At 35.0% G+C, this 20,162-nt stretch overlaps 2 protein-coding genes across 6 annotated transcripts; both read right to left on the bottom strand.

Moving 5' to 3' along the window:
- Positions 1–3,311: 3,311 nt before the first annotated feature.
- Positions 3,312–15,668, bottom strand: LOC131172532 (uncharacterized). Of its 5 annotated transcripts, XR_009143051.1 has the most exons (5): positions 9,947–10,147; positions 9,389–9,526; positions 4,868–5,018; positions 4,304–4,705; positions 3,312–3,891 (listed from the first exon to the last, which is right to left on the bottom strand). XR_009143051.1 is itself a non-coding variant. In XM_058133502.1 (4 exons), the coding sequence occupies exons 3-4, from the start codon at positions 4,472–4,474 to the stop codon at positions 3,694–3,696; spliced, it is 369 nt and encodes a 122-aa protein (XP_057989485.1). In that variant the 5' UTR covers positions 4,475–5,018; positions 9,389–9,526; positions 15,553–15,668; the 3' UTR covers positions 3,312–3,693. The 5 variants fall into 5 exon arrangements, 4 of the variants coding, with proteins under 4 accessions (XP_057989485.1, XP_057989483.1, XP_057989484.1 ...); XM_058133502.1 differs by lacking the exon at positions 9,947–10,147 and adding an exon at positions 15,553–15,668 and having other exon boundaries at positions 4,304–5,018; XM_058133500.1 differs by having other exon boundaries at positions 4,304–5,018.
- On the bottom strand, positions 12,353–15,884 carry LOC131169196 (uncharacterized). The gene is made up of 6 exons (XM_058134273.1): positions 15,714–15,884; positions 15,553–15,649; positions 15,031–15,092; positions 14,560–14,943; positions 13,573–14,448; positions 12,353–13,504 (listed from the first exon to the last, which is right to left on the bottom strand). The coding sequence occupies exons 1-6, from the start codon at positions 15,882–15,884 to the stop codon at positions 12,353–12,355; spliced, it is 2,742 nt and encodes a 913-aa protein (XP_057990256.1).
- Positions 15,885–20,162: the final 4,278 nt, after the last annotated feature.

Raw genomic sequence — 20,162 nt, 5'->3', positions numbered from 1 at the left:
TGGAAAAAGGTGCAATTCTCGATTATTCGCCTTCCAGGAAGGATCGCTTAGGCACTGCTCTATTTAGTCAACACAAAGTAAATGGAAAGCAATGGCGTAGAGTGGGCCCCCACCATATGGATTTTATATTTTTATCCAATATATCTGGCAAAAGATATATGCTGCTAGAATAGAAATTTTTGCCTAGAAGACTCTGTTCTAAATGTTGGATTGACACAATTGTTATAATAATTTGCAGATTGGAGTTGAGCAATGTTTGAAAATGCTGAATATATTTAAGAGTTAATTAGCTAAGACCTCATTGTTAGAAGACTTCAATTTCTATGAAAATCAAGAGAAATCTCTACACACTAAAAAGAGCAATAAACCTACATGCTAATATGCTACAACAAAATTTTACTTTAAAAATGCCCTACTACATACATGATAAAATAATTTCACCTCAATTTATTATTCAGCATTAAAAAATAAAATTATATTTTAGGTGAGCAGAGAAAGTATAAATTGTTATATACTATATCATTTGAGATGTGCAAAATTGTGCCAAATATAGAGTCCTTAGAGGACATAATCCATAAAAGAGAGAATGAAAGAAGTCCTAACAGAGGAATAAGTTCAAAGTGGAAAAAGAGGATCATTGTTAGAGACTTTGTGCAGTTGTGGCAAAGAGGCTTCAGAATCGATTTTGTAACTAAACAATTTTTTTTTTTCATTTTGAAATCTGCTATTCCTCCCTAGCATCATTTCATTGTGTTCTTGCACCTCATCAGATTCAGTAGCATGAAAAACCATGGACTTTGAAACAAAGAAAAGTAAGAAACAAAATTAACTTGATATGATAAAGCTTGAATGTGGCACACCATAATGTAAGATGTACCTAACTTTTGAATACTCCTTGGTATTAACTGGGTTTTAAATAAGATTAAGACTGCTTTTTAACATAACTAGTCAAACAAATTACTTGTAACTATGGAAGTTCATTGCACTTCTCAATTAAGCAGCATATATATGTCAACACGAGAAGAGATAACTGCAAGACTACAACTTAAACAAAAACCACAAGGACCACAAGTATTCTCAAATCCATAAAATGGTGATGTCTTCTAACCTTGCTCACAAGAAGCAATAATTTATTAACGTATAATGTCTTTCTCTCAGGAAGTCCAAAACCAGCAGATGGTGCTACCCGTCATCAACAGGTCGCACCACATACACCCAACCTGTACTAAACAATTACTATACAAACACTGCTAAATACAACACAGAATACAACCACGGTGTCAACCTACATAGTCTCAACAAAACAGACCTTTCAAGGTTCAAACAACCCAACAAGCCATTATCTGGTGCAGCCAAAAAGTGCACTCGATCCCAGTGTTAGATTGAGTTCTTTCTCCACAATGAGAGCACCAAAATTTTCAATGCCTATTACTGAACTTTGATTCAAGATTGAATTTGCGTCCCCTGTAATAGGAAATTGAAACCAACTGTATGAAGGTCATGTTTAGAATAAAATGTAAATTACCTACGTGTTTAGAAAACAGAAAAATGAGAAAATGGCCAACTACTGATTTGGGAAATTCATACAGCCTAATGGCTTCTATGAAAATTATTCCTCATTTGAGAATGAACATTGTCCTGCTTGTCAGGGCCCAAGGCATCAATTGGCAATTGATTGCCATTACATACTTAGCAACCGATTCTGAATCGATAGCTAAATTGTAGAGTCTTTTTTTAATTGGCTCTATAATTTGCAACCGATTCGTAATCGATTGCTGTTAGCAACTGATTTCTGTAACCAACTAAAATCAATTTAGTAACTGATTTTTGCAACTGATTGTGAATCGATTGCTAAATTTAGAGGCAAAAATATCATCAATTTTTTCGAAAATCCATTTTTTTCCCCAATGAATTTACGAATCAATTGCTAAATTCAGAGGGAGAGATACCACCAATTTTTAAAAAATTAGCAACTAATTCTAAAATCATTTGCCAATTTATTTATATAAATTAATTAATACCAGTCTCATTGTAATCGACTAAATCTGTTGCTAAAGTAATTGGCAATCACTTTTAATGGATTTGCAACCAATTCAGTTGGTTGCTAACCATTTTTTCTTTTTAGTGAGCATTTTTCAATGATGTATGTAGACGCATTAAAATTATAAAAATTTATTGAAATTTGTCCAAAATTTATATTTCAATTTTTAAATTTTATTTTAATAATTGCTTTAAAATTATTTTAATATCGTTCAACAAATTTAAATTATTTTTATATATTTTAAAACTATTTTGAACGTCTGACATTTTTTTAAAAATTTTTGAGATTTAATTTATGTCTAAAAGCATAGCAAAAAAGCAAGAACTACGTAAAATGAGATGAAAATTACACACCAAACGACGTGCTTATTTACCCTGGTTGTATTAAACAAGTAAGTGGAAGAATTTAGAAAAATAATGCTAATGTTATTTTGATTCAGGACAATACCATCGCGGGACTGGAGGGTATTTGTTTCTCTAGTTTTTCAGAGAGAGGATTTCTTTGTGTGTGTTGCTCCTTCTCGAGTCCAAGTCCTTGCTTGTCTCAGTCGTTCCAGGCTTTCCCGTGCCCTTCCCAGGCAAGGGAAGGCTCTTCTCCGACCCAGGGTGTGGGAAACTCCCTTCCTGCTTCTGGATTGGGCTGCAAATATCTTCTCTTTTCGTTTTGTTGTAGATTACATGTTGTTTTGGCATTGGTTTTTCACACTAAACCTGCGTTGGTGTGTTTTCCATTGGCTTAAGCCCGCAATCGGCTTAGTCTAGTATTTCGATTAGCCCCACGGGAGGGTGCCTTCTATTGCTGAACGTCAAAGGTCCTATAGCCAACACGATCTGATGACCTAACCCCCAAGGCAAAGTTGCCATTTGAGTTTTGCTTATCAACTCTTTCCGCAAATCACCGAGTAAAGATCTGATTTCATTGTCTTGAGGCCCTTGTGCTATCTCTAGAAGATTAATATTAATGGATGGTGACTTGATCAAAACGCCCTTTTATCCCTTCTTCCAGCTTCCCAAGTTAACCCCCTTTTTTTTACTTCGCCATGTGGGCCCGCAAGCCGATAGACAAGTGTCTATTCTAGAAAAACAAAACAAAATCTAACCAAGCTTGGAATGTTCGCAATTGTAACTTTGGTTTCAGCGCATGAAGGCTTCTACCATATTTTTAAATTAATCCTTGTGGGAGATTGTTAGGATTTTGTGCTTGACACCCTCAGAAACCCAATGTCCCTGAACATAATTTCCTAGGCTTCCACCTTAAATGCTGCTGTTCATTTAGAAATGAAAAGAAATAGATGTGTGGAAATAAAAAGGATCAACTATTTACAGTTTTACAAGTGATTGTTTCCTGCAATAACACACTAAAAAATCTTAGCTCAATATTAAATCATTACAGTTACCAAGTGTATTCACAACAAGAAATACCAGTGTATCTTCCCACATACCCAAAAGGTCACAACAAATGCTGACTAGGGATTGTAAATCAAGACCATACCAAAGCAAATTACCATTCTCAGCCGAGAAAGAGCCACCAACTACCAGACATTCCATTTGTATGCAAGCATTTATGTCAAACATGCCTTATATTTGATCTAGGCGAAGCATAAGATTGATTCAGATCCTTTGTAGGGGCAATCTGAAGTAATCAAAACGCACCTACTTCATCAAAATTTCAATAGCAGCATCAATACAACTTCTACGACGGGAACCTTCACACTGAACCAGTACGCGAGGTCCACTCCAGACATATTTATGGTTGTCAGGGAAGAGAGTTCTGCACACATTTAGAAGCAAAGGATTTTCAGAATGGAACTTCTCAAACATTATAGCCTTCTGCTCTCCTTCTTGTGATTCCTGCAACCGTGTAAAATAATGGAGTCAGTGTACCAGATAAAAAACCTAACATCATAGAAATGTATTGTGAGCATTTTTTGCACGAGAAATAATGTTATGCCTGCTGTAAAATTGGGGGAAAAGAATATCAAATTATCAATTTTAAATATTTTTAATTTTGTCAATTTTGCCCTTAACATTTAGGATTGATTTCAATTTTAGCAATCTTGTTAATAGGTCTCCAAAGGTGTGTGTACATCTTCCAATGTGGCATGGTGACATGGATGAATTGATATTATTTTATTGAGAAAATGTCTAATGACAAAAAATCCAGCCACCCACATGCTAGGCTTCCTATGTCATCAATATGCTAAGCAAACTTGGTTTAAAAGCCCACACATAAACATCACATTAAATTTATTAAGGGAATTACCTTATTCTTATTTTGCTGAACTTTTTGAGTTTCTTCCTCATGTTGCCCTATTGCATGTCCCTTCTCGATATGCACTTGGTCCACTGCACCTGCATTCGCTGCTAGTCCAGGCTGAGATTGTTGACTAGGCTTCTCTCCTGATCTATCAGCAAACTCTGATTGCTCTGACATTTCAACCTTCCCTTTCTTTTGAATCTCTATCTCATTCTCCTCCTCTTCCTCTTCATCATCGTCTTCCTCTGCCTCCTCTTGCTTCTCCTTAACAGGGCTCTACAGATGCTCACTATCCCCTATTTTCACCCGTCCCTTTTCTTCCACCTCAGCATCTGCATCTGGATCTATTGATTCGCTCATATTTGATGATGAATCTTCATCTCCTGGACTTTCTATAAGTGAACATCCCTTCAAAAGTGTGTGTGTGTGTGAGAGAGAGAGAGAGAGAGAACAAACAAGTATTATTATTATTATTATTTTCACTTCACAACATGATATTTTAATATTATTCTTTTTGTAACAAATAAGCAAAGAGAAGAATACTACAAAGGGAACCAAGACGGTGCCAACCTTATTACGTTTGGAAAATTATTTACAAGACAAAATCAAAGAAAACCATGACAGCTGCTTCTTGCTCAAAGGCAAAAATCCCAGAAACAGTTATTGGGATGAGACTTATCCTCTTCTTTCTTCACTAATGTGCTGACCTCACAAACCAATTCTATTATAGAAAAGGGGACTACAATCAATGAGATTGAACCTCAAAACTCAAGCACACTTTTTAAACATGTATGCACAATCTAGCCTGTCAATATTTACATTTCATAATTTAAAGGAAAATTCGATGCCATTAAGTGGGACTCTCCAGATAACCACCCAACTAATTGATTTGGCATGCATTTGTACAAATGCATATAGATTCCGTCATTTCCTTCTAATTCAATATTCATATAAAACAGAAATTCTACTGCAGAATTTTAGCACATTAGCAAATGGGCAATAATTGTCTTTCTGCTGAACCACAAGACAATAATTATCTTGGGGACAAATTAACAGAGGAATCAGTATGTAACCATTTATTACACTCAATCAACATATAAAAGTAAGTAATCATGCGCATACATATGCATGTTTATAATTTACATTAACTTTTTATGAGCAAAATTCCAGAGACATTGACTAATATAATTAAACTAGCTGGTTTTCCACTATATTGCAATTTTGTTCTATAACTGCTAAGAACAAAAAGGGGTGCACACTAAGGTTCCATCTGTAACCACCAACACATATCGGTAAATTTAAGAAATATTGGGTATGTAACCAAGATCTTGTCAAATCGGATATTGTTATAAACCACATATTATCAAACCAACTTTGTAACGCCCACACCCTTGTATTAGCGTGAATAATAACATTTATAATACAATAAGCGTTGAAATTTGACGGAAAGACTAGAATACTCTAGTTAGTCTAAGAACCTATTTGGCATTGCTATTGAAACTGTTGTTGAGAAAATCATTTTTTTAAATATATTGTTAGAAAGTGTTAAAAAATAATTAAAAATTAAATTTAATTAATTTTAGCCATAAAAATACTAAAATAACAAAACAACTTTTTCTAAATTACTTTTTCTCAATAACATCTAAAATTGTATTTTTATTCAAAAAAATAGTTTCAGACTCTGAAACTCAATGCTAAACACGCGTTAAGAAAAGAGAAAAGGCAGTGTAATAATAATAATAATAAATAATAATAATAATAATGAGAGGAGATATTTAAATAAGAATTAATTAAAAATAATAATAATAAAAAATTAAGAAAGATCTAGACTCTTTTTAGGGAAAAAGAAGGTGCTGAAAAAAAAAAAATCCTAAGACATCTTCACAATTCATCATGGATTCTTTATTTCCTCATCTGCCACTCTTCTTGGCCCTCACTCCAAACTCCAGCCAGCATCAACCCTCACCCCTCAGTTCCTTCCTCCATGGCATTGTCTCATCGCATCTTATCAACTGCTGCTCCACCTCAGGTCATCGTCGTGGCATCACATTGCATGAAGGAATCGAGTTGTGACTTTACTGACTTAACACAAGAGAGAGAGAGAGAGAGAGAGAGAGAGAGAGAGAGAGAGAGAGAGATGTGGAATCAATGATCGATAATAGGGAAAGAAGTGATCCTATTGTTCTCCAACCCAGTAAAGAAGCAAAGCAAGGAAACTGTGAATTAGTGGAGAAGGAAAATCGAATATTTGGGAACAGAACTTGAAGGTTCCAAATTCATGAAGCTTCAATGAAATTCAACATGTGGAGGCTGCCATTAAGGTCTGTTGAGCCTCTTAGCTTTGTTTGGATGGGGTGAGGGAAGGGTATTAATGGGAAGGTAAGGGAGGGTAAGGAGAGAGAAGGGTAAGAAGGGTTATAATAAAAAAAAAATTTCATGTTTGGAAAGAGGTGAATTAATGGAAAGGTAAGGAGAGATAATGTATATTCTTTATATTTGGAAAGAGGTGAAAGAGGGGTAAATAATTGTTAAAATTATAAAAATACATTTTTCTATTAGATAAAATTTATTCTTTATTTTTTTTAATATGTAAATTAAGGCATTTTATTTTTAGTTTAGTGGCCTATAATTTGTATTTTTTATTGTCTTTTTATGTCAGACCATGGCATGTACTATTTCAACATTCAACTTAGAAATCTATAAAATAATACAAACAAAGATTGAATAAAGAATAAATTATTTAGAAAATTAAAGCATTTTATTTTTAGTTTAGTGACCTATAATTTACATTTTTTATTATCTTTTTATGTCAGACCATGACATGTACTATTTTAACATTCAACTTAGATATCTATAAAGTAATACGAAAAATGATTGAATAAAGAATGAATTATTTAGCAAAAAAAAAAATTAACAATTGGAACATAATAATTGCAGCAAACTATTGAAAGAACGAATGATTTAATAACTGAAATTAAATAGAAAGATAAAACTAATATTTTTTCTGCAAGAATTCAAAATCCACGAGAGCGAAGAGATTAGATATGGCCACTTGAGAGAGAAAATATTTGTTTGCATTGGTAAATTAGGTTTATTCTTAATAGGTATAATTGAATTTTTAATAAAAAATTAAAGACACAATAGAAAAATAAAAAATAAAATAATTTTCATCTCTCACCTCCCCCCTACTTACACCCCAATTTGGGGTGTGAGAAAAATTGGGATTTGAGGGGTGAGAGAGGGTAAGCCTTACCCTTACTTACCCTTACCCTTCATTAGCTCACCCCTTTCCAAACAGGGTTATAATAATTACTTACCCCTCCTTACCTTTATTTACCCTTCCCTCACTTCCATCCAAACAGAGCCTTATTTTCAGCACCATCACTAGATAGTCTATTTGTTGGAGATAAGCGAAGCACAGACACCAGCAGTAACCAGTTTATATTTCTTTCTTGTATTTTTCCGTTTTCATTTGTTGAAGCATTAGTTAAACTAGATTAGGGTATTGATGCCCGAGTATAATAGCTCTGAATTAAATTAATAAGTCATTAGAATTGTTACTCATTCTTTCATGCTATTGAAATGTTAAAAAGATGACATGATTTGTGTCTAACTAATCAATCAATTAGTAGAGTATGAAATTTTAGTATGAGAAATTGGGGATTGATGATTTTTTTTTAAAAACAAAACTTGTTACTCGGCTGATAATGCAATATCTATCAATGACCTATATGTGAAGAGTTAGGCTAGGTGGAGGAATTTATGCATTAAAAGAGATTTTGAGGTGGAACAAGATTTATTTTCTAAGCCTGTTTAATCTGCCACTTTATAATAATAATGAAAAAAAATGATTTAACAACTACTTGCATTTGTTTATATATATATATATATATATATATATATATATATATATATATATATATATATTTTTTTTTTTTTCCAATTCATTCAGCTTTGTATCTCCATAGGACCTTCAAGATTTAATACTTACAACAATTTAAATTACATATATTTGCTAAGCTCAACAAGGGGACTAGTGTCTTCCACTAGTGTCTTGTTTACGAGCTTACCTAAATTATGTTTGCTAAAACTAGGTAAAATTTGTGTATTTAAATATAACAATAATCCGAGCCTTATTTCTCCAAGGGTAAGTGAAATATAATTAAAATTTTATTCTTGAATATTGCTTTGTGATTTTCTTTTTGGGCTGTATATATGAAATTCTAGTTAATTGAATGATACATAAAATTCTTGAAAGTGGTGTTATTATAGTTGGTGCATATGTAATCATTCTGGATTTGGAGTCAAATATCTATTTTATTATTATTAAATCAACTTTGGCTGTGAGGTTGGAATTGAGGTTGATTAAATGACACACTACCATATTCATAATTTAGAAATTACGATGTGGTAGGTCGAACCATATGCTAATATTTTAGGCATTCTTTGTGATGCTAGAGGGGAAAATAAAATAAAATGAGTTAGAGAATGGATTTTACCTATCTATCTTTGTATTATTATTATTATTATTATTATTATTATTATTATTATTATTATGTGTGTGAAACTTTGGATGGGCGCTTGTCTCAATTGAAAATTGTTTGTTGAAATTTGCGTTTGAATAAGGAAAATGTCCATTTTACAACAAGGAAGATGTTGTTGAATTTTTGGCAAGAATTGGAAATGGTTAAAATTTTTGCAGTAGAATTGATAATAAGAAAGTATAAAGTAGAAATGTCAATTATAAGTGATTTGAGAGCAGTGTGGACCTGATCCTCCATTCATTTTGTAATGGAGGTACGTAGGCAGCCTTCGGGTGCAGTCCAAAGTAGGTTAATTTTAGTTTTCTTTATTTTCAAAGTTTTCTTTCTATTTCTTTAAATTTTGGATCTAGAATAATATTTATGAATTTTCCTTGTTAGTTATTTATGTATCTCAAGAGAGTTAAGATATTACAATATAAATTAAATAGATTTTACTTGTTAGTTATATAACATGAAATGGTGGATTGGTTATGACAAACTTAATATCTACTTGATCAACGAAGTTTGAATATGGATACCATTCATTAGTAAAAAAATATAGACACACCTCTTGCTTCAACTCATGAGCATGTTTGTTATCAGCGCCTCCAATCTTACCGCTAGCAAGTCCAGCATTCTCCTCACGCTCTCTTCTACGGCGCTTTAGAACACATACGGCGCATAGGCAATCAAGTTATGGCGCTTTCTGCAAATTAGAACTAGCTATGTCATTTAAAGCGAAGAAAGATTATGATACAACATTTTATGCAATCTAAGACACTGTCTAACATGTGAGAACAAAGCAAAAGCAGGGTGCACTGACACATGGGCCACATGGAGTCTGTTTGATGTTTACATTAGATTTTATCCAAGTTTATTAACACCAGTTAACAACTGGACTACACTGAATAAATTTCACAACTATAAGATTTAATCATCCAAAATATCTCACAGGACCAGCAGAAAATTGAGCATGAAAACAACAAAAGAAAGATGAAAAAATTGTCCTCTGCTACTTGTATGACCATTCATCATTTCCTGCTGGATTCATCTGCTGCCAATGTAGATTTACCAAATAACCTCAATGAGACGTCTAAAAGTTGGATATTCAGAATCCGGGAATTACCATTTAATTTCAAGAATTCCCAAAATATGTCTAGAACAGTGTCAAGAATTGGTCTCATAGGATTCTCAAGACCTGACGGTGGAGCTCAGACCAGCAACTCCTTCAATCACAGAGTAGCAACATGAGTAACAGAAGAATAGAAGAAAGAAAGAATAAAGAAAGAGAAAAAGATTCGAGGAAGAAGAAGAAAGAGAGAGAGAGAGAGAGAGAGAGAGAGAGAGAGTAAATGATTGTGTTATTGATCAGATAATTCCTAATCCAAGATTTGTACAGTATTTATGCTTGCTAGTACATTGAGTTTATGGTTGTAACAAGTGCTAACTTCAGTAACAAATTACAAACAAACTCCTTAACTGTTCCCTCCTAAAATACAACTCAGCAAGAATCCTCTTGACTTGTTGACTTCTCCCTCTTCTTGAGTTACTGTCACAACATTACCTCCCTTCGCAACAGCATTCTTGTCCTCAAGAATGATCTGAGGAAATTGTTGTGAAATAAAATTCTTATCCTCCCAAGTTGATTCTTGAATTGACAAGGTATCCCATTGCACCAACACTTGCTCCACATCTTTGCCATCCTTTTGAATAGTCCTCTTATTCAAAATTGCCACAGGACCCTTCCATAGCCCCTGTTTGTTGAACTTAGGTAAGGAACTATGAAGAAATTGATCTGCTCCCACCTTCTTCTTCAATAGTGACACATGAAAAACATCATGTATGGAGGAATCCGCAGGTAATTTCAATTTATAAGCAACTGATCCAATTCTTTGCAAAACTAAAAATGGACCATAATACTTGGGAGACAATTTCACACATTTCCTAACTGCCATTAATAGTTGTTTATAAGGTTGCAACTTCAGAAACACCCAATCCCCAACATTAAACTCTCTCTCAGTTCTCTTCAAATCGGCATACTGTTTCATTCGATTTTGAGCAATCAATAAATTTTCTCTCAACGCATTTTCCAATTGTTGTTTTTCTACTAGTAAATCCTCCACTTTAGCTACTAAAATTGCAGCAGGTTCTGCTATATTAAAAATGGGTGGTGGATATCCGTATAAGGCCTGGAAAGGAGACATTTTAATGATAGAATGAAAGCTAGAATTGTACCACCATTCAGCTAAACTTAGCCATGAACTCCATTTATAAGGATGCTAAAAATTCATGCATCTAAGATAATTTTCCAAGCATCTATTGAGTCTTTTAGTCTGGCCATCTGACTGAGGATGGTAGGCTGTACTCATGTGCAATTTAGTTCCCAAAGCCTTAAACAATTGTTGCCAGAAAAGATTGGTGAAGACCTTATCTCTATCACTCACCATGCTTGTAGGAACCCCATGCAACTTGAAAATGTTATCCAAGAATATCTTGGCTATTTTCTCAGCTGAATAAGGATGTGCAAGGGCTATAAAGTGAGCAACTTTAGTGAACCTATCAACAACCACCATGATGACATCTTTACCTTCAGATTTAGGCAACTGCTCTATAAAATCCATAGAAATACATGACCATGCATGAGATGGGATGGATAGCGGCTGCAATAACCCAGGGTAGGGCAATGATTCACCTTTGCATCGTTGACATATGTCACAACTCATAATCCATCTCTCCACCTGCTGCAACATTTTAGGCCAATAGAACAATTGAGACAACCTATGATAAGTCACCTTGATACCCGAATGTCCCCCAACTGGAGAATCATGAGCAGTAGAAATAAGTATCTGTTGGAGCTCAAAAGAGTCACCAATATATACCTTGCCCTTGTATCGTAACAACCTTGCTTTATATTGATAATGTGGCTTAGAATGAGGATCTATTGTAAGTGCAGTAATAAGGGCTTGAGCCAATTGATCAACCACATAACTATTACTGACTTCTTGCTGCCACACTGGCACCACAACAGAAATGGCTTGCAATTCTCCTTGCTGATCAGTCAAGGCATATCTAGATAAGGCATCAACAGCCTTGTTTTCATGCCCAGACCCGTAATTGATTGAATAATCCAATCCCAGCAACTTCATTATGCCTTTTTGCTGCACATAAGTATGAAGCCTTTGCTGCAACAAAAACTTAAGACTCTCATGGTCAGTGTTAATAATAAAGTGAGCATTTTCCAAATAATGTCTCCATTTAGTCACTGCCACAATTACAGCTAAGAGTTCTTTCTCATATATGGATAACCATTGGTTTTTTACTCCCAAGGACTTGCTCAAATATGCAATTGGACTCCCATTTTGCATTAAAACTGCTCCTAACCCTATATGACTAGCATCGGTCTTCAAAACAAATGGTTGGGTGAAATTAGGCAATGCCAAAACTGGGGCAGAAGACATCAGTTGCTTCAATTCATTAAAAGCTACCTCAGCTTCTTCATTCCAACAAAAAGAATTTTTCTTCAATAAATTTTTCAATGGTTTAGTAACAACCCCATAACTTTTGACAAATTTCTATAATATCCTGTAAGGCCCAAAAAACCCCTCAAGGACTTCAATGAGGTAGGCCTAGGCCATTTAATCATAGCTTCAATCTTTTTAGGGTCAGTATGCACCCCTGCCCCACTGATAATATGTCCTAAATACTCTACTTCCCTTACTGCAAAAGAGCATTTAGATTTCTTGGCAAAGAGTTGTTGTTGTCTCACTATGTCAAAAACTAAGGAAAGATGTTCCAAATGATCTTGAAATGATTTACTATAGACAAGTATATCATCAAAGAAAATGAGAACAAATTTTCTCAAATAAGGAGCAAAGATATGGTTCATCAAGGCTTGGAATGTTGCTGGGCCATTGGTTAACCCAAAAGGCGTAACCCTAAATTTATAGTGGCCCTGGTGTGTTCGAAATACAGTTTTAGGGGTGTCTGGCTCAGCCATCCTAATTTGGTGATACCCAGCTTTCAAATCAATTTTGGAAAAAATGGTGGCACCACACAATTCATCCAACAAGTCATCTATAATTGGAATTAGGAATTTATTTTTAATGGTGGCATCATTAAGTTGTCTATAGTCAATGCAGAACCTTCCAAGTGTTGTCTTTTTTTTTTTAACTAACAAAATAGGAGAGGTAAAAGGACTGTGGCTAGGTTGAATGACTCCTGTTTGTAACATTTCTTTCACTTGCTTGTCAATTTCATTTTTCTGAAAATGGTTGTATCTATAAGGTCTAAGATTTACAATTTTGGAGTTAGGTTTGAGTTGGATAGAATGGTTATAATCCCTATAAGGTGGTAATTGCGTAGGGTCTTTAAACAAGTCTGCATAGTTGTCTAATAAAAATTGTAGTTCAGGTGGAACATCACTCTTAGATTCAACATGTTCATCATTGACAGCAACAGCATGCAAAGAAAATAAATGAGTGAACATACCAGAAAGTCCCTTCCTGAACAATTTCTGTAATTGCCTCCCTGTCATCAGTTTTAATGAACCTTCCTCAGTCACCCTAATAAGGTCAATTTGCTTCCCTTCCTTTTGAAATGAAACTTTTAGGTTTTGAAAATCGAAAGTGATTGGACTATAAGACCTTATCCAATCCACTCCAAGTAACCACCCAAATCCAACAATCTTATGTTGAAAAAGAAGGAATGACCCTGCATATTCCACTAAAACCCAACACACTTGAATCTACTAACCATCTTGTGACCATTTGCTACTGTCACAGAAAGTGGAGGGGCTTTTACCATCCTACATCCCAACTCTTTAGCAATTTTATAATCCAGGAAACTATATATGCTTCCACTGTCAATTAATATGACAATTGACTGCTTGTCTATCTTCCCTCTAATCTTCAATGTATTTGGAGAAATACTGCCATCTAAGGCATGCATGGAGATCTCAACCTCCTCTCCCTCACCTTCATAGTCCTCCTCTCCCCCCATATTCCCCACTTCTTCCAATCCCTCTTCATCAGCCTGCAATGCTAATATTTGTTGAGTCTTACATTGATGACCAGGGTAATACCTGTCTCCACATTTAAAACAACTATTATTACCCTTTTTCAAGTCAGAGTTAATAAACTTTGAGGATGGTTTCTCCAATTCAGCAACAGAGATTGGTTTAGAGAAAGAACTTGGGTTTGCAGTAGAGAAATTAGGTTTAGATGTGGGATTGGCATTTCTAAACTGAGCATTTCTTGTGTTGTAGGAATTGAAGTATGGCCTAATATATGGCTTTTGTTTTCTCAAAATAGCCTCAATGGATTGCTCTTGCAATTTTGCTTGTTCAAAGGCTTGCAACAATGATTCAGGTCTAAACATTTTAATTACAGGTCTCAATTCCTCACTCAACCCGCTGATGAAACTAGAGATAAAATAAGGTTCGGATAGACCTGGATTATACTTCAACATTAAAGCCTTAAGCTCCTCAAACTTCTCCTGATAATCCAATACTGAACCTTCTTGATTTAACTTGTTAAACTCCTCAACTACATCAGTTACAGTCAACTTCCCAAATCTCTTGCATAACTCTTCTGCAAATTCACTCCAAGATGCAGTTGGTCTACTGACTTGCTAACCTTGGAACCAAATGTCAGCTTTTTCCCCCAAAAATAAAGAAGCTACTTCCACTTTTTGTTCCTCACTCACATCATAAACTTGGAAATATTTCTGGCATTTTCTTACCCATCCTCTCGGATTACTACCATCAAATTGGGGAACATCTACCTTCAATTTCATCGCAGAATTCCTCAAATTACAAGAACTCTTATGCCCCTGAGAACTATTACCAGAATCCCCATTTTCTTTCCCCTTCGGCAGCGGCAAAATACCCCTTCCTTCATTACTATTTGCTCCAATTTCAATAGGATTGACCCTAGTTCCATTCACATTAGATTGAGTTTCAGGGACCACAGGCTCCTTACCTTTCCCTTGCGACGGCTTCATCAATTCCATCATTTGACTTATCATCTCCTCCATTCTATGGCTCATCATTTCTTCCATTCTATGCAGCCCTGCACTCAAATCTTGGATTTTCTGATTCTGTGATTGCATTTGCTCCTCCAGATTCTGCAATCAAGGTTTTTCGATCGCCATATTCTGCATAGCCTTCCTCGCTAGCTTGATCAACTGAGCTATAGTGGAATCTTGAGAGACCTCAGGATCTTGATGCTTTGATACCAAAATGTCAGGAATTGGTCTCATAGACTTCTCAAGACCTGACGGTGGAGCTCAGACCAGGAACTCCTTCAATCACAGAGTAGCAACATGAGTAACAGAAGAATAGAAGAAAGAAAGAATAAAGAAAGAGAAGAAGATTCAAGGAAGAAGAAGAAAGAGAGAGAGAGAGAGAGAGAGAGAGAGAGAGTAAATGATTGTATTATTGATCAGATAATTCCTAATCCAAGATTTGTACAGTATTTATGCTTACTAGTACATTGAGTTTATGGTTGTAACAAGTACTAACTTCAGTAACAAATTACAAACAAACTCCTTAACTGTTCCCTCCTAAAATACAACTAACTCCTTAACTGTTCCCTCCTAAAATACAACTCAGCAAGGATCCTCTTGACTTGTTGACTTCTCCCTCTTCTTGAGTTACTGTCACAACAAATAGTGGAGGAAAATTTCATATACTTCGCATTAACAGAAAAACAATTAACCCATACAGAGACATACCCATCACGCCTTTTTGTCTTCTGTTTCGATTGACCGCTTTTACCATGTCCTTAACTCGATGCTTCAATGTCCTACTCCCCTTGAGGGCCTTCAGCACCTGGACAATGAAAATGAATGATGCTCAAGCTACCATGGTAAAATGAAGCCAGACAGCCTTAAACCAATGGAGCACAGCATTTACCAATAAACAACAAGAAGAAAAAAAACTTTCCTAAACTATCTAACATAGATAAACCATGAACATATGAATCAGCTGTTTCAGCTGTCCACACAAATCCCACTATGAACAAATTGCTGTACTTAACAATTGACAAAGGATCAGAATGAATCATGGTTGACTTATGATGTTTTGGGATGAAAGAAGGGTTACTTTATGGTAGCAATCATGAACTTTTCCTCTGATAGCATATATGATTTGGCACTAAAAAAATTCTTATGGCAATGTTTCATCCGATTTGTTGCCATATATATTGCCCTGCCACATTAGTTATTTCTCGGCATAGTTTGGCCCCAACAACTCCTGCTTAAGACCCATGTAAGCAAGCTAATGATAATTTTGAAGGAAAACTAATGGAGGATATAATTATGTCAGAAATTAAAATTTATATATTTTCGTAAAAAAAAGTACTGATATATTGCCTAAAGCACTGAAATTCATTTTTTTATAGTGTTATCAAGTCCTAAAATAATAGCTATTCCTCCATTTTTTACGCTACGATTTATAACAACAAAAAAAGACCTAGGATAAGTAAGACCTAGTAAATGATCTTTATGGACATCTTTATAACAGTTGTACCAAATGAATTGAACATCTTTATAGACATCTTCAATATATTTATCACCTTTTTTAAGATTTCTGCATATTGTTCCAAAGTCCGTTGGTGTGTCAATTATGTCAAAATAATCCTTGTTTTAAATGATCCCACGAAAAAAAAAAAAAGCCAGTTGGACAATTGAAATTACCTAACAGGAATGCTACAGCTATTGAATTTTGTGCCTTGACAACTATAATAGATATAAGAATGAGTTTAATATGTTATTGACATTATAATTGCACAAACAGAAATAAAATCTCTTGCTCAGGTTGTTTATATGGAACTTAAGGTGAAAAGCGTATGATGTGAGAATCAACCAGGCTAATAGTCAATTAAATCATTAAAGATTTAAACTTCTTCTCAAGAAATTGCTAAAAATTATAACATCTAGTATTCTTCACCTCATGGACTGAATAGATATGCAAGTCTAGGAATAGGAATAACAGGGCCTTTACTTGACACTGCATGGAAAATTGGAGAAGCTTTGCCCAATTTGCAATCCGACAATCAAATGAAATTTGCATTATTAAACCTGAAGGCAGGAAAAATTGAAGAAATTGGGGCTGTTCACATGAAACCCAAAGAGCTGCTAGTCTTTTTTTATTTTTTATTTTTTATTTTTTACTCAACAAGTTCAAAATGGCCTAATGAAGATTTCATGGTGTAGATAAGGTTCCAGTGACCTCTGTGACTGACCACCTTCTCCTCTGCTGATGTTTTGTCGAGTTCGTGTATTAGCTGTAGACTTAGTTTCCCCAAAACTTTTGATTCTTCTTTCTTTCCAATTATTGGCTAATAATGGAGGCTTGGGAGAGTTTTATAGTGGCTAAATGATGGAAGGAAACTGCATGCAGGCACCATTGGCATCAAAAACGTCATGTTAAGAGATGGACAGTGCGACACTTTCTCTCCCCTTCTTCAATTTTGGGTACTTGGGTGAAATTGGTTAAAAAATTGGCTGGATTGGGTTCGGCACCTCCCCCTCTTTCTCTAACCCGTAGATGCTCCCCCTGTTTCTCCCCCAATTCTCGACTCTTTTTTTTCCCCTATTTTGCCCCTTTCTATTACAGCTTGAGGCTTGGAGAAATCTCTAGACTTCTTTCTTTCTTTTATTTTTATTTTTTAATTTTTCAAAAATTCAAAACTTAACAATTTATTAATTTATTTAATTTACTTCTTTTTTTTTTTCAAATTCTGTTGTCACTAGAATTAGGGCATTACTGTTCCTTATTAGTTCTCATTTCTTTCTCTTCTCACCTCCATATAGCCTATTTAATGAAAATCATTTCAATTTAAAAAAAAATTAATATAATTATGATTCTCCTAATGTTAGAACCAGGATGTTAGCAATATAGTTTTGTCACCAATTCAGGTTTTGACGTTGCTTCTTCTGAGGAGTTGCATTTTTCCTCTAAAATTTGCTATTGTTAAACTCATGATCTTATTGTTGTATTCACTTTCTCCAATCGGTTTTGGACTAGTCGCTGAATTCTATGAATTTCGTTAGGGATCTTGCCTAGATACAACAACAAAGCCTTTAGCCTTGCCTAGATACTTAACTATAAAATTGAATGACTGCTGTGAATTGTATTATAGCTCCCATTTTAAATTTTCCGACTGCTATGGAAGTTAGCTGAATTCTGCTTAATGTTTGTTCATTTTTAGTTGCTAATTTTGCAACTCTATTTTTATTGTGCAGAAGCATACAAAAGCAGAAGATAGGAAATGTGCTGATGATTTGCGGATCGAGAAAAATACTAATCCCGTGATTGTTATCAATCTAACAAAGAATCTCTCTCCACGGCTACAATCCAAAGAGTAATTCTGTAAAGAAGCCAATAGAAAATTCAATTCCTGTTGTTCCTACACCATAGGCATTTTAGAGCCTTGTTAGTTATTTACAATGTTTATTCTACTAGAGAGGTTTTCCTATAATGTGATGTTGTTGTTCCTCTTCCTTATTTTATCATTTCTTTAGCTTTCCATTTTAAGCCTGTTATAACTGTTGATGTAATGAGATTTTTCCTAGATACTTAAAAGCTATTTTGGTTTATGTTTATGTCCTCACAGCTGTGTATTTTGCACTGATGTAGCAGCTCTTTTGGTCATGTATGATTGGGCTTAATTTGCTGCCTAATTTGCTTAGAGTTGTTATTTAATTACTGCTGTAGTTGTTAGAGCAGTAGGTGGTGTGTATTGACTGATGTAACTCTCTTTTTGCATATATATAACCTATAAAATATACTTTCCATATGAGAGAAGTATTATCTTCAAAAAAACTGGTTCTTTGCAGTTTTTTATCTACTTACTCTACTCTGTTTTCACTTCCAGAATTGTAACAGTGGTATCAGAGCTCCTTATGATCTTAAGGGCATGAAACAAAGAGAGAAAACAAGTAAGAATTCCTTGCGCTAAAAAACCTTAAACACTAGAGCTGAGAGTGATGGCTTCAAGTGGATACTCTGCTCCTACTCCACCAGTATTTTTTGGAGAAGGCTATGCTATTTGGGCTGTCAAGATGAAGGCTTACCTTAAAGCCTTTGATTTGTGGGAAGCGACTGAAATAGGTAGGCAACCAGGACCTTTGAGGGAGGATCCTACTCTTGCACAAATAAAAGCTCATAGTGAGGAGTGTGCTAAGGGTTTTAAGGCATTGTCATGCATTCATGCTTCTGTTTCTGAGGTGATTTTCTCCAGAAATATGGCATGTGAGACAGCAAAGCAAGCTTGGGATTTACTTAAAGCTGAGTTTCAAGGAAGTTAGCAGACAAAGCAAATGTCAATACTCAACTTGAGAAGGGAATTTGAGGTTCTCAAGATGAAAGAGTCTGAAAGTCTAAAAGATTATATTGATAAACTAATGAATGTTGTTAACAAGATCAGGCTTCTTGGTGAAGAGTTAACTGACTGGAGAATTGTGGAGAAAGTCTTGGTTAGTTTACCTGAAAGGTTTGAATCAAAGATCTCTTCTTTGGAGGACTCTAAAGACTTGAGGAGGATTACATTGGCTGAGCTAGTAAATGCATTGCAAGCTATTGAGCAGAGAAGAGCTATAAGACAAGAAGATGCTTCTGAGGAGGCATTTGTTGCAAAGCTAAAGGGAAGGTCAATAAAAGAAGGAAATGGAAATGGCAAAGAAAAGGACAGCAAAGGGAAGCAAACTGAAAGTGCAAAGGAGGGTGAAAAACAAGGGAAATACCCACCTTGTTCTACTTGCAACAAGACTAACCATCTTGAGAAAGATTGTTGGAAGAAGAAGGGAATCAAACCTGTCCAATGTCACTATTGCAAGAAGTATGGCCATATTGCTAAAGATTGCAGAATTAAGCAATATAAGGCTTAAAAACAACCAGCTCAACAAGCCAATTTCACTGGTGATCAGTCCAGGCAGCAAGATAATCACTTATTCATGGCTTCACAATCACTCAAACAAGCAGACAAACTCACCTGGATTATTAACAGTGGGTGTACAAGTCACATGGCAAAAGATAAAAGCTTGTTCGCTCATTTAGATAACTCTTTCAGAACTAAGGGGAAGCTTGGAAATGGTGAGTTGGTTCAAGCTGAGGGAAAAGGAACAGTTGTTGTGCAATCCAAGCAAGGTATTAAATGCATTCCTGATGTGCTTTACATCCCTTGCTTAGATCAAAACCTCTTAAGTGTTGCTCAAATGATTAAAAAGGGTTATTCCTTATATTTCAAAGATTTATGCTGTCATGTTTATGATGTTAATGGCTGTGAATTGGTCAAGGTGAACATGATTGATAATAGTTTTCCCTTGGTGTCTAATGGTGT

This window comes from Hevea brasiliensis, chromosome 14 (assembly GCF_030052815.1).
Source record: "Hevea brasiliensis isolate MT/VB/25A 57/8 chromosome 14, ASM3005281v1, whole genome shotgun sequence".
Taxonomy (NCBI): domain Eukaryota; kingdom Viridiplantae; phylum Streptophyta; class Magnoliopsida; order Malpighiales; family Euphorbiaceae; genus Hevea; species Hevea brasiliensis.
Note: the sequence above shows the minus strand (reverse complement) of the source record. Positions and strands in the feature narration are given on the sequence as shown.